Below are 15,103 nucleotides of genomic sequence, written 5' to 3' on the forward strand. Positions count from 1 at the left end.
TTTTTTTTTTTCTTAACATTCTTTGCCCTGACAAAGAATGTTGAATATACCACAGACTGCCAGAAGAGCTTCTTGGAATAAGTACAGCCAGAGTGCTCCTTTGAAACCAGCATGGTGAGACTTCCACTTTTGTACTTTGGTCATGTTATCATGAAGGACCTTTCTCTGGAGAAGCATATCTTTGTTGATAAGGAGAGGGTCAGAGAGAAAGAGGAAGATTCTCAATGAAATGGATAGGCACAGTGGCTGCAGCAATGGCTCAAGCACAGCAAACCTTGTGTGGATCGTGCAGGGCCAGGCAGTGCTCTGTTCTGTTGTGCACAGGTTCATGATCAGGTGGAACCAAGTGGATGGCACCTAACATCCTAACAAGCAAGGTAAACCAGCTGAATTAATAATAATGAAAACCTCATGTGTAATAAGTAGCCTTAAGAGCAAATAAGTGTTTGGACATACATCTGATTTCTTATGAAACAATTTATTATAAGATGTATAGTTAGAAGCATCTCCCCATTTGGGATGACAGTTAAGTAGAGGAAGAAGGTATGAGGAAAAGATTAACCATGAACAAGTATAAATCGTGTTGGTGTTACTAAGTACATTGAGCAATAGAAGTAAGCACAGAGACAATCCATCACACACTGCAATTGCACAACAGTCACATTCTTGCCCTGCTGTGGAATGTGTACTTCTATTTGTAATGATTTTTGAGCACCAATTCAACTCCATGACTTCACACATTTCAACAAACAGCTAAAATGGATGGACAGTAAGAGATATGTCATGATCAAATAAAGACACTGAGGGAAGATTTTCAGGTTCTGGAATATCTGTCTTAAAAATTCAAGATGGAAGATTCAGAAAAATCCAGTGCTTGACAGCACACTTTATTATTTGTTCAGTCACCTAAATGCATGTTTGTCTTCCTTATTTTCAGATCCTGGTTTTAGGATAAGCCCATATAACTTTTATAGGCAGATCTTCATAACTTTTACCTTCTGCCTTATAAGCTAAGGAGCCAAGTACAATTATAGTATTATTTATTTATAAAGCTTCATTTTTTTCCCACTCTGCTTCACTAATGAGTGTTTGTTTTATTTTGTTTTTGCCAGCCTCATGATCTTCAATGGTTTCCTATCCTGACACAGTGAAAGACAAATTCATCCATCCATTCCAGAGATTCTCCATCTGGGTACATATAGAAATCATGCTAATATCTACACCCCCTCTTCCATAACATAGAAGATTTTAATTTTCAAATTATAATATACAACATAAATATAGTATTTTCACATGTTATTACCACTTCACACTTGATACTGCTCTTACCCAATTTTCTAATTCCCTATTTTTACAATATTAGTAATATAAGGATTAATTAACCTTTTGGCAATGGTTTGCATCCAAATGAAGAATCTGATTAGTGTTATAGTCCCTCTTTCCCCATGCCTAGGCTCTCCACACACCATAAAATAAGTACAAATACAAGTTTACTTATCATTTCAGGGATTAAAATTTCCTTAAAGTTTATTTTTGGAGAGTTTGACAAGCACATAGATAATTTGCAATACAAGTTAGTTTAAAGACACAACTATTGGAATCATGGGGAACTAGGAACTCTTCCTCTCATTAGCTGAGAGAACTTGGCGCTCTTATTCAATTTCCCTGTGCCAACTTATACCCGTAAAATGAGGTGACTAGATTATGTAGTATCTGGGATCTTCTTTGCTCCAATTATAAAAGATAGCACATTTCCAACTGGTAGCTGATATCATCTCATAACTCATAATCATTGAATAAGATACTCTCTCTATAACTGTTTGAAACATCATGCATTGAGCTTTAAGAAGTATTCCCAGATGACCACATAATATGCCTTTTGATCAAAGAACAATCATTATTTCATTTTAGGTCAAATTAAGTATTTTCAAATAAAAAGAAACAAGGAATTAATAACTGAAATTATATATACATCACTGCCCTAGAGTCAATTTGACTCCTATTATATATGTATACACACACATATATACATATACATATATATGTATGTGTATCTATTTTATTAATCTTCTGCATACTTGTTGGGATAAAGTGCTTTAGGTATATTATCTATTTTTATCCTCATAATACTTTTGTGTGTCAGTATACTTCAGTGCATAGATGAAGAAATTGAACATCAGAGAAAATGATATTCTCATTGTCATGTAAGTGACTAGGATTCAATAAGTGGCAGAGATAGGATTCAGAGCCATGATTGATCATTTCCACCATCAGATTTACCTTAAAAATATTAATGGATTAAAACAGAAACCATATATGAATAAAAATCAAAAGTGGATTGTGATGCCTACTTTTCATATTTTTCTGTAGATCATAGCTGTTAAAAGAGAGTTACATGTAATTACCTGTGGTGGAAGCAGTGGTAGTCTTATAAAGGCAAGAAGCATACTTAGGTCATTGCATCTCCTCTGTGTGTCGTACTTGACCCACATCATTAATGCATGAAAGATGGTTTCTTCATCAGGAACATTAACATCATCACTGGCTAGGAGTTTATGAAGTTCCTCAGCTGGAAGGAGTAAAAACTCTTGATTTCTGATAACTTCCATTATGTTTTCCTGCAGGGAGAAAACATCTTGGCATAAATTCTGTTTCACTTTTATTTAGCTGGTAAAGTATCTCAGAAAGAAATGAGAAATGTAGTCAGTAACCTTTGTTCTCATTGTAACATAATCCTTGAGATTTAATCCTCTAGAAACTGGAAGCTGTTAAGATGAAAGCATTGTAATTGTAATTGAAGTGTAAATGTATCTGAGACAGCACAGATCTTGTAACAACTTCAGGATTATAATGCTGAGCCTTGTTATGCAGGCAGAATGTACTAAGTGATTAAATGTTCAAGTTTCAAGTGGCCTGGTATGTAAGATTTGGTGACTATGAAAGGAATCACATTTCAAATTATTAAAAGATTGACTACATATATATGCACAAGAAAGTGGGAGTAAAATTATATAGAGAAAAGTCACATGATATGACACATCACCGTTGATTCAAAATGGAAAAACACGAAAGTTAGGCTATAACTAAAACCAAAACCCACTGCCATTTGATTCTGACTCATAGCACCCCTATAGGTCAGAGTAGAACTTTCTCAGATGGTTTCCAAGGCTACAAATCATTATATAAACTGACTGCCTCATCTTTCTTCCACAGAGTTGCTGGTGGGTTCACACTGCCAACCTTCTGGTTAGCAGCCCAATGTCTTAACCACAATTCCAGCAGAGCTGCTCAAATTAGGCCACAGAGGTCACAAAATCCCACATGTTGCACTCTCTTATCTTTTTTATCTCCTGTCGTCTCATCATTTCTCTGGATTAATTCGGATTCCTATTTCTTCTTTTCCACATTACTGCCATACCCTCCAAATTACTCTACCTGTCTCTGTCTTTAGCTTCTTGATTGTATCTTCTATGATGATGTCAGAATGATATTTTTCACACCGAAATGTGATCATGGCCTTACTTTGAAGTTTTGTTTCCTTTGTTCTGTTTTGTTTTTATGTCCCGTTGTCTTTTGGTTCAAACTTCTTGTTTAAGTTCTCTAGCTCCTCAGAATCTGCTCTCTTCTTTCTTCTAATACTTCATTTTTTCTCTTAGTTGAATTTCAGTCACAAAAATTTCTTTCACTTTATCATGCTGTTTGGCATGTCCTCCTTCATTCATTCCATTATTTTAAATGGCCTTTATCCATCTTCTTTTCCTATTTCTTGTTACTTGTCCAGACTCAATTCAAGGACCACCTCTTACATACTGAGCCCTCTCTTCATTCCCAGCTGCTCTAGCTACATCTCCTCTGTCGACTCTCCATGTGTGGTGTGAATACTTCTGCTAAGTAGCTACCAAACTGAGCTTAAATTTTGATTACCAAGAATATTTTATCACAAACTGTAAGGTACTTGAGACAAACCCTTAACATATTTAACTTTGTATATTTAGCTCCTGGCATAAATTCTGGAATATAGCAGGCACAGAGTATGTGTTTATTGAATAGCTACATTGATGATCTTTTGTAGAGAAAAAAATAAAGTGTGAAAGATGTTATAGTATTCTATTATTTTTCAAATATTTTTTTAAAGTTTTTATTGCTAGTTACCATTAAATCAGCTCCAACTTATGAATACCTTGTGTATAACAGAAAAAAAAAAAAAAGTGCCGATTTCTGTATCAACTTTATGCTCAGAGGGATGTTTGAATACATTGTTGATGGTGAATCCATGAAATTGAGGATTTCCCCCATTTTTGCTAACACTCTACTTTGCCAAATATGATGTCCTTTTCCTGATGACGAGTCCCAATTAAGCAAGTCAAAGCTTCCAAGGAACATTCTGGTTGTGGTTATGCAAGAACTGTTTTGTTTGTTTTTTTTGGCAGTCCACGGTATATTCATTACTCTTCAATGCCACTCAAGCTGAATGTATCCATTCTTCTTCTGACTTTTTATTCAATTGTATCTTTCATAAGCATCAGAAGAGATTGAGAAGACCATGACTTGGACCAAGCCCACTTGAAAATAATTCTTACATTTTAAACAGAATCTTCTGTGGCTAAAGCGTGGTTAGAAAAGGCAGAAAGACAGCTATGGAGTCTGCTCCACTACTCTTAACTCTTGAGACAGCTTCAAGGAAGATATACCTAAGGCTTCTCAGACTATAATTCTAAAGCCATAGATGTGGTAAAATTCCTAATGGGATGACTTTTGGCTGTCTGTTTTGTTGTTGTTGTTGTTGTTGTTCTTGTTGTTGCTGCTGTTGTTGTTGTTGTTTCTAGGATAAAATGTGTGTTGAGAATAGTACTCCTCCAGTATAAAGGCACAGTGACTACACTAAACCAGAGTGGAACATTCAGAAAGTGCCTATTAATCTGTATGTTAGAACAGATTGAAACCTATATTCTGAAGAGAAATCTGATTCACTTTATGATTGTCTCCTTGGAGCTGAAATGTCCTCATCTTTCACAAAAGGACATTAACTTTAACTTAGTTTCAAGTCATTTATATATTTATTTACACTTAACTGCCAACACAGAATACTTGATTACCAGGAAATTATTTTTATTATTATTTTTATTCTCTGTGTCTAATACATTGCTATATAAATTATACCAGTTGCCATCAAGCAGATAAAGACTCAACACAATTCCCTGTATTTCAGGGAACTTCTGGGCCATAGGCTTTTTAGTTATTATGACTTTCTGGAAGTAGGTATTGAAGTACCTCTGGTTGTGTTTGAACCAGCAACCTTTTGGTAAGTAGATGAGCTCTTAACGATTTGTACCACGTAGACTCCACATAAATTAGTTAGCCAATATCTGTTTATTGAATGTGCAAACTGAGTGTTCAGAGAAAGCTAGTGCCACCAAATTTATCTAAACAGCTACACTAAGATAAAGATATTTCTGATGAATCTTTGAAAGTTTTTTTGTCTATTTTTCCAACTACTAAAATCTATGCCTCTATTAAACTACACATGGAATTGTGTAGTTGGACAGTCAGTGTATATTGAATGATATCATAAAAAAAAACTTTATGAAACTCTTAGTGGTGTCTATCATAAAGATATTGTTCAAGGCATTATTTCATTATATTTTACAATGTCCTATTTAGGTTGACCCCAGGGAGAAATTTCTTTCAAGTTTTAGTAGTAGCAATAATTGTACTTCTCCTGAGTAAATTGGTTTGCTTTTATCATGGATGTTTTAAATTATGAAATTGATACGATTTCTCTTTTTATTTGGACACTAGAAAACTTACAGTGAAATTGAAATCCATCTGGTAGAAAGTCTATAGACTTTTGTAGTTTGATTTCTTTTTTAGACAGTTCTGATAATAGTTTCATTTAATATTAGATCCTTTTACAAACCATATGTAATATACTGTTTATTCCTATAATTTATATTCCTTGTAAATCATACTCAATCTTTTGAGAGCAAGCAAAGTTGTTTGTAAAAACTGCTGTAATCAAACGGGATATTGGGAAACTATTATTAGTTATAATTGGGTCTTTCATTCTTGCTCACATAGAATTATTTTATTTTTTCTTTACATATCATGGATTTCTGAACTTTTACTCAAACTTTTTGGTCTTTACAATACACACACACACACACACACACACACATATATATATATACACCTTTTATAAACATACATATCATTGTATAAAGATATTTATAAAGATATTTTGACACCAAGTACAAGTTGCCTGTTCATAAGGCACAATAATTCTTATAAATTATAGAAATACAATCTAAAACCCCCACTTTATACACTTTTGCTACTTTGACATTTACAATAATTTTGCTAGCTATGAACATTTCCATTTTAAATTTATTCTAAAATACATGGAATTTTCCTAACTTTTTATGTTTAATTATTTCCTGAATTTAGTAGAAATATGTTTTGCAATATTCATTTCCTGTTGTTCCTTACATTATTATTGTTTATTTCCCTATAGGTGATCATAACAATAATGTAGCACTCTAATTAAAATTCTGTTGGAAACATCTTTTTTTCTACGTCATTTAATAAGTTAGCCAAAAATTAACTGTAACATCAGATCAAGAGGAATAAAAGTAAAGTCCTTTCAGTAATCAGATATTTGTTACTGATTTAGTTTGAACTTTACATTTTATGAAGCTTGGATGGCATCATGGATAAGGTATTTGGCTTCCAACCAGAAGGTTGGCAGTTCAAACCCATCAGCTGCTTTGTGGAAGGAAGATAAGGCAATCTACTTCTGTAAAGATTTATAACTTTTTAAACCCAATGATGGTCACTATGAGTCAGAATTGACTTGATGGCAATTTGTGTGTGGGTGTTTATGCATGTATATTAAACTATATTTAATATTATATTAATGTGCCAGTAATTAATACAAACTTTAATCTTCTGTACTTCATTAGCAGCAACTACTAAAGCAAAATCAAATCATATAATATTATGGTTAAGTCAAAGAATCCTTTCTTCTGTGAAAGGGTACAAAGGTAAGAATGACATCATATCATTTCATACTTTATAGCCAGCGGCCAGTTTGTAGGACATCCAATCACTGTCCTAAGTGTTACAGGAGGATTTTTATCCTTTACCAGAGTCACCACAGAATCTCTGTCTTGATCCTAACCCACCAAAGGCAATATGTGAGATGAAAATTATCTGCATGTTCATCGAAAAAGTTCATTGACAAGAAAGATAAATTTGTAGAATGCTCATGTGGCCAAACAAATAGAAAAGTAGAAGGAGGGCCTAAAATTAGGCTTCTCAGGCATCCCTTGCTTGAGGTTTATTATGTTAGTGTAAATAATGCAAATGTTTGATCTAAAGTTATAGGATTTTAATATCTAAATTTTAAACATTTTTTGAATAAATGTTCAGAGTTTAATGATTTATACATCATTCCACTCTTGTCAAGAGTAAAACTAAAATCTGCATCTGAATTCTGAAGCAGTGTTCTTTCTATTATATCATAAGAGGAAATAAAAGAAATTTTATTAAAAGTCATCACACAAATCTAAGTAATTATGGTAATTATTTCCAATCATTTACTATTTCTTTTAAAGAATGCTTTTAAGAGATATTACGTTCCCCATGACATAACGGAAGATGAGAGACATTAAAAAAAAAAAAAAAAAGGTCACTGTCGGCATCAATCTTCCTTACATGTATTTTTTTCTAATACTTCTAGACCCTAAATATTCTTTAAAAACAGAGGGGTGGGACATCTTTCCTTAGTTATCAACAGCTTCTTGTGACAGCTCTCTTGAAGTAGCTTCACAGACATATTATTGTCAATACTCTTACCATCTCAGTTTGTAAACCAGTTTTTCTGGGTTTGAATTATTTTCTTTGCCTGAATTTTGGTGGCTGGTGCCTAAGGCATTTGACTGCTAACCAGAAGTCTGGTGGTTCAAACCCACCAACCACTCCTTGGAAGGAAGGTTGGGCAATCTACTTCCGTAGTGATACTGCCTCTGAAACCCAAGGAGGGGTCACTGTGAGTAGGTCCAACTTGAGGGCACAAAACTACAATAACAACAATACGTCAAAACTGATGTTTGAACTCTTGAACGCAACCTCAGAAAAGAGTCACACTTTGGTATTTTACAGATGAAAATGCAGAGGGCAAAGGTAATAGAAAATTAGTAATATAGTCCCTTGCCTTTAAATCTTTGACACTTCCTATTGAGTTATCTGGGAGCTCTGGGAGCTTAGTGCCTAAGGCACTTGACTGCCAACCAGTCCTCTGAGAAGGAAGGTTGGGTAATCTACTTCCATAGTGATACTGCCCTGGAAACCAAGGAGGGTCACTATAAATTGTGTCCAACTTGACGCACATAACAACAACAATAACAACATTGAGTTATCTATCTTTTGGTTAATGTCCTCCTACTTCACCTTTGTCCATCTAATTTGGAGTCCTTGTCTTGCTTTAACCTATGCCATGTGTATGCATCCTGGTTCTTGATATTTCTGAGTTCCACAGTACAGCGTTGTGGTTATGAGCACTGACTTTGGAGAGTTGGCCAGGATTTGGATCCCAACCCTGGAGTCACTAGCTGAGTGACATTAAGGAAGTCTCTAAGCTCTCATTGCCTTAGTTTCTAATCTGTGAATAGGGATATAAAAAGCATCATGTTTATTGTACTCTTGTGATAATTGATTTAAATTAATATGGTTAGAGAAGTGCCTGGCATATTAAATTAAATTAAATAAACATTATATAAGAGTTAGCTATTATTATTCTGCATCTAACGCTTAACCTTCATATCAGCCTCCTAATGCTAACTGTAAAATATGCCTTTGTTTTTTATTTTCTGTAGTTTGATATTTTTCTAAATAGTAAATAAAATTTTACTGATTGCTTGCTGTATACTTAGTATGTGCTCAGTACTAGGAATATAGAGAAAAAAAGAGAGAAAAGTTCTTGTCTAGATATTCACTCTCTAAAAAGAGAACAATATGATGCCACAAGAGAGAAATAAATGCTACATGCTAAGAGAAAAAACGGGGGACTTAATGAGTTCAAGGAATGAAGATGGGAGTGGAATAAGGGAAAGAAAGGCGAGATTCAAGTTAGGAGATATTAATCTTTTCCCTCTAGAATAACCATTTCTGAGACAAGAAAACATATATTATGAAATCATACATTCTTATATTTCTAAAGGGAAGTTGCTGTCATCTGGTCCAATTCTTACATTATCATGTAACATGGATCTAAAATGATAATAACTGTTATGTAAACATAATCTAAAATTAGAAGTAATCTTAGAAGTCATTTAATTTAATTACACCACTTGTATTTATTTTTCTGTGTAATGACTACCCAGTGATTAGTATTGGTGATGAGAAGCCTATTGCCTCATAAGAAGGCCCATATCATTGTTGAATATTTCTTTTCTTTTTTTTTCCCTTAATTTTGAAGTAAAATATGATCTGTCTTCTTATAATTTTCTAACATTAATTTTAAGTTAAATCAATTACTATTATATTCATTAGCTTTTCAAATACTTGAGGATTCATATTTTTTCTCCCTTATCTCTTTTAAAGGTTAAGAGACCACCATTCTTCAATTTCTAATGCATGTTCTTCTTTGAAGTCAGAGAAAAATATTAGAAGATTCATTCTTAACTGAATTTTCCCAGAAATACTTGCATTCCTTTTCTCATTTCTTCAGAAATATAAACAAATAAAAAAATAAGAAATAAACTAACACTTATTTCACAGACTTTACATTGACAACAAGATGAACTGACAGAGTAGCTGCAAAGATAGATTGAAGTTTAGCAAGGATTGTGAGGATGGTGTAGAATAGGGCAATATTTTGTTCTTTTTTACAAGGTGTCACTGAGTTGTAGCTGACTCAACAACGCCTAACAATAACAGCATATTGCAAATTACATCCATTTTTATCTTCCCCAAAGGTATTTTTTTACTAAAGGCAAAGAAAAATAAGAAGCAATCACTGTATAAAATCATCATTTCAATCACTTCATTTTACATACTTATGCAATTAACATTAGTCAGATAATTAAAAAAAGAAAGAAAGAAAATGTTCAGAGATCAATGTATACAAATTTAACAGTGATTTTCTGTTTCTTGTCAATTTTGCCATTGCTTTTTAGGAAATGAATATGGAATATAATATCTTTAAGTTTTCTAACTATATGTTAAGTCCTTCCTCAATAATAGCATTATACAGAATGGATAGCTACAGGGGATATCTGTATGTTAATATAACACTATCATAGTGTCTAAGGCATTTGACTGCTAACCAGAGGTTGGTTGTTTAAACCCACCAGCCACTCCTTGAAAGGAAGATAAGGCGATCTACTTCCGTAGTGATACTACCTTGTAAACCCAAGGGATCTGACTCCATGGCAATGAGGTTTTTTTTTTTTTTTTTTTTTTTTATCATATGTGTGTAGTTGGGATTTTAAAATTATGAAGAGATTGAATGTTAGAACTAAATCACTATATAGATTAAAAACACACAAATTTGTTGACATGTAAAGTATATAAATATGATTTAAATCTCTCAAGATTTTGTATACCACAACTTGCCACCACAGGATAGTTAGTAGTGTCATTATAGGTAGGAATGATTGGTCAGACATCAACTCCTGCTCCAAGATGGTCTTTTTTCTTTCTCTACACTAACTCATTTTCTGTAACCCTGTCTGGTTGTCTGGGCAACCAGCCACACCCTTTATAACCTGGTTGCTGAATATTATCTCATTTCTCTGCATTTGATCAAATTCCATTTATGGAATGAAGAGTCTAAGCATAAACAAACAAAAAAATCTGTGAATCAAAATTACTTTCTTCCTTTTGCTGCTTCTGTTACTCTTTGTCATATGGTATATTTTTCTTTATACTTCAAAAGGGGTACAGTACCTAGTTATTCTCTCTTGGCTCCCTTTCATTAACTGGGAAATACTGATATATGTAACCCACATGTGAAATCTTGAATTTTGCATGCTCTATCTAGTTTTGGAACAGTGTTATTAAGAAATTAGACTCTTCAAGAAGTCTAAATATATTTTGCTTCCAAATTTCCCTCAACTGCAGTGAAGCTACTTTGATTTAAATTTGACAAACCAACCTGAATGAAAGGAGCTCTGGTAGTATAATGGTTAAGCACTGGGTTGTTAGCCAAAAGGTTAGTCAAACCTACCACCCACCACGTGGGAGAAAAGGCCTGGCATTCTGTTCCTATAAAGTTTGCAGTATAGGAAACCCAATGGGGCAGTTCTTCTCTGTTACATTGGGTTGCTATGGGTTAGAATCAACTAAATAACACACAACAAAAACAACAACAATAAATATGAAAGACTGCTTGTTTTATTTATTAGTTGTTTACCACCAGTAAGTACTTATGTCTAGATGGGTAGTAATTTTTCCCAGAAAAATATCAGAGTCTTCATTAAAGTAACAGAGCATTTTCTATTAATTCCAAAACTGAATGTTGTATCTGAAATATTCTCTGGTGACTATCTTTCAAGGTTATCACATGGGAGAAAAGCTACATTTGTTATATTAAGTCCTTTGAAAATATATGATGCCTTGCCTGGAAGAGTTTTATGATAAAATGTTACCAAAGAGATAAGATGAGACAGATACTATAGTGGAAAAAAGTAATGACTTTTGAGTAAAAGGGATTGAAACCATGTCCTAAATGTGATATGCCCCAGTCATGATTTCCCAGGAAGAAGGGCCTTATTCTTTCTAAGACCATTGCTAAAAATATTAAAATAAAAAATAGATCAGTCAGCAAAACAAGTCTACTTCAATTTTTTTTTGTCAACAGAAATGTAGCTCCCTCCTCTGCTATATGACAACTGCTTTGTAAACTATGTAGCATCATGTGTACAGTTACAGCGGTAGTATCTATTTTTGCAATTTTAAATATTAGGCACATTAGCTCCTTAGTAGCCCCTCTTTCATAAATTGCTCCAGGTCAATATTTGCCAAGTTTCTTTTCAGTATCTTATAGAAATGATTGAGAACAGCAGCAGCTGGGATGGTTAAAAGGAAAATGAAAATCTCTGTGCAGTCCTTATGAGTGCCGTATGGTTGTGTCAGCCCCCAGGAGAAATGACACCACCACCAATTAAATCATGAGACAGTAGTTTACCTATTTTTCAAAGCTGTTTCTTTTCATTGCAGCAAAGCATACAGGACACTCAATCACATAAACCTTTTTCATAATGGAGTTACAATGCATGATGAAAGCATAAAAATAAGGATGCTCTACAATGTAGGTGGATGAAGAAAATTTAAATGAAAGATAATATTTCTGTTTTCCCTGCCAAGACATCTGGCAAAAAATTGTAAGAATTTACATTAATCTACAAGAATGTGTATTTTAGCAGGTAGTGCTCATTTTATGCTTACAGAAATTTGAAAGTTTACCCTTTATCCTAAGTGAAAACATTTTTTTTCCCTCGGTTTGGGACCAAAGAAGACTGTTTTGTCAACTTAGATTTGTATACCTTTTTCTTCTTTATGTTTAGAATCATTAATGATCCTTCAGAGGTGTCTAGTATATACACAATCTGAAATAACCAGACATTTAGGATAAAAGTATACATAGAGGTGAAAGAAGTGAGTATGAAAGTTACTTACATAACCAAGTGGATTATTTTGCAGTGCAAAATAGCATTAACAGTCTCCAACAAAGAATGCATTACAATTTTGCAATCTTAAAGTCTAAACGGCCTCTACAGAAGCATGTAAAATTTTAATTATCATTTTGCATGTATTTATTGCTTAATAAAAGGATTTAGGCTATTTCCCTTCTGGGCTGGACTAATTTACTAGTTTGCTTACAACCACCATAACAAAATCTCATATTTATTTTAAAACTTTAAAACAGGAGACATAAATGCAACCATTGTCAAAAATTGTAAATAAATATCAAAAGCAAGCTATAAAATTCCTCCCAAGAAAAACTTGAAATGGAAATTAATGAGCATTTATTCTATGGAATAAAAAAAGGATTAAGAAGGAAAATCATGGTAGTCACACAAATATATAATAAATATTCCTCAAGGTTTCCAAATAATTATTTAGTGCACATCATTACTTTATCTCACAGCAAATAAAAGGATCACTAATTGCATTACAACATACAATGTTACATACAACATATAGATGAAGCTGGTAGTAAACATAATTACATGCCTACTATATTTTATAAATAAAACTAACAAGGAAGAGAAAGAATCAAGGAATACTGTGAACAAATTAAAGTTGATATGACACACAGGATATATACATGGCTATGCCAGGGAGATACAATATAAAAATCTCATTGTTGTTTACTACTTTCAAGCTGGCCTCCAACTTATGACAAAACTATTTAGTACAGAGTAGAACATCCTGATAGAATATTCTTGGCTGTAATCTTTAGGGAAGAAGTTTGCCAGGCCTTTCTTCTACAGAGCCTATAGGTAGGTTATCACTATAAGTACCTTCCAGTGTTTGCTTAAATAAATAGGTTATCTAGATAAGGAGCAGGAGCTCTGGTAGTATAGTGGCTAAAGCACTTGACTGCTAACCAGAAGGCTGGCGGTTCCAACCCACCAGCCACTCCTTGGAAGGAAGGTTGGGCAATCCTACTTCCGTAGTGATACTGCCTCGGAAACCCAAGGAGGGGTCGCTATGAGTCGGGGCTGACTCGACAGCACATAACAACAACAAAGATAAGGAGCATCTTTAGAACTATGCTTATCACAATCAGCCTACCTTTCATCAGTTTACCATGCTTGTCAACCAAAGATGTATGGACAAAGTTGATGGATGAAATGTAAACCTCAACTAGATTTAGTAGTCAACTCAACTTCACCACACATCTAAATATGCTGAACAGTCTATTAAGGAGTGTAAACATAAGGTTGAAAGGACATGGCTTTTCCCTCAAGGAAGTCAATATATTAATATATTTTATAAATTGAATAAGGGAATAAGTATATTTAGTTATTTGATCCATAGAATATTAATGTCATCCTTGCTAAGTTAGAGGGTCATCAAAAAAAGGGGAATTCCTTTGCTGTGGTTATCTATTGCCGCTCTAACAGAAAATACCAGAGGTGGGTGATTTTTATCACAAATAGGGATTTAATCTCTTACAGTTTAGAAGTTTAAGAGTCCAAGTTCATAGTGCTGGTTCTAGGGGCTGGGTGAAGGGCCTTCAATCTTGGGTTTCAGCTCTGACTCTTGCTCCTATCCCAGTGAAGTTGGAGGTTTCACTTGACTCAGACAGCTGTTGGTTATTGAGGTTGACAAACCCAAGGCAAACAAGGAAAGTGACATATTGCCAAAATTATCAAGCAATATAGCAGACTACTAGTTCAAGTCCAGAAACAGTCTCAAGATTGGGATACAACATGGTAGGCTGCTTACTGATGACTTTGCCAAGTGCAGGATCCAGATGTGCTAAGACACTAGAGACCTTTCTCAAAGCTTCACCTTAAATACTAGAAGCAGAATATATCCCTAAGACAGCCACTCAGCTGCTCACAGTAGATTCCACCATGGAGCTGATTACCACTCTCATCATGGGAATACCATATCCAGTCACCCAACCACTCAAAACCAGGCCTAGCCAAGTTGACACACAACCTTAACTAGCACAATCCTCAAAAAGAAATATTGACATAGCAACTATGACATGGATTCAAGTACAGCAAAGATTGTGAGGATGACACAGGACTGGGCAGTTTTTCAATTTGCTATACATAGGTTTGTTATGAGTCAGATCTGACTCTGTGGCACCTAACAATAACACTATATTAATATTATCTAATCAAGTTGGAGCTCTGGTAGCATAGTGCCTAGGGCACTTGATTGTTAACCAGAAAGCTGGTGGTTCAAACTCACCAGCCTCTCCTTGGAAGGAAGCTTGGGCAAACTACTTCTGTAGTGATACTGCCTCGGAAACCCAAGGAGGGGTTGCTATGAGTCGGGGCCGACTCGATGGCACATAACAACAACAACAACAATCAAGTTCATATTTAAATCAGGTGCCTTTTCTAGACTACAGAAAGCC

At 34.2% G+C, this 15,103-nt stretch overlaps 1 protein-coding gene across 1 annotated transcript in view; it reads right to left on the reverse strand.

Annotated features, from left to right (window-relative positions):
• The window catches only part of LOC103211805 (kelch-like protein 1), a 499,593-nt gene that overhangs the window by 297,218 nt on the left and 187,272 nt on the right, over positions 1–15,103 (reverse strand). Inside the window, exon 4 of the mRNA XM_007957787.2 lies at positions 2,406–2,618. Within this exon, the coding sequence (XP_007955978.1) occupies positions 2,406–2,618 (213 nt within the window). The remainder of the gene's footprint in view (positions 1–2,405; positions 2,619–15,103) is intronic.

The sequence above is a fragment of the Orycteropus afer genome, unplaced genomic scaffold, assembly GCF_000298275.1.
Source record: "Orycteropus afer afer isolate SDZICR_OR568_19922 unplaced genomic scaffold, OryAfe1.0 scaffold00798, whole genome shotgun sequence".
Classification (NCBI taxonomy): Eukaryota; Metazoa; Chordata; class Mammalia; order Tubulidentata; family Orycteropodidae; genus Orycteropus; species Orycteropus afer.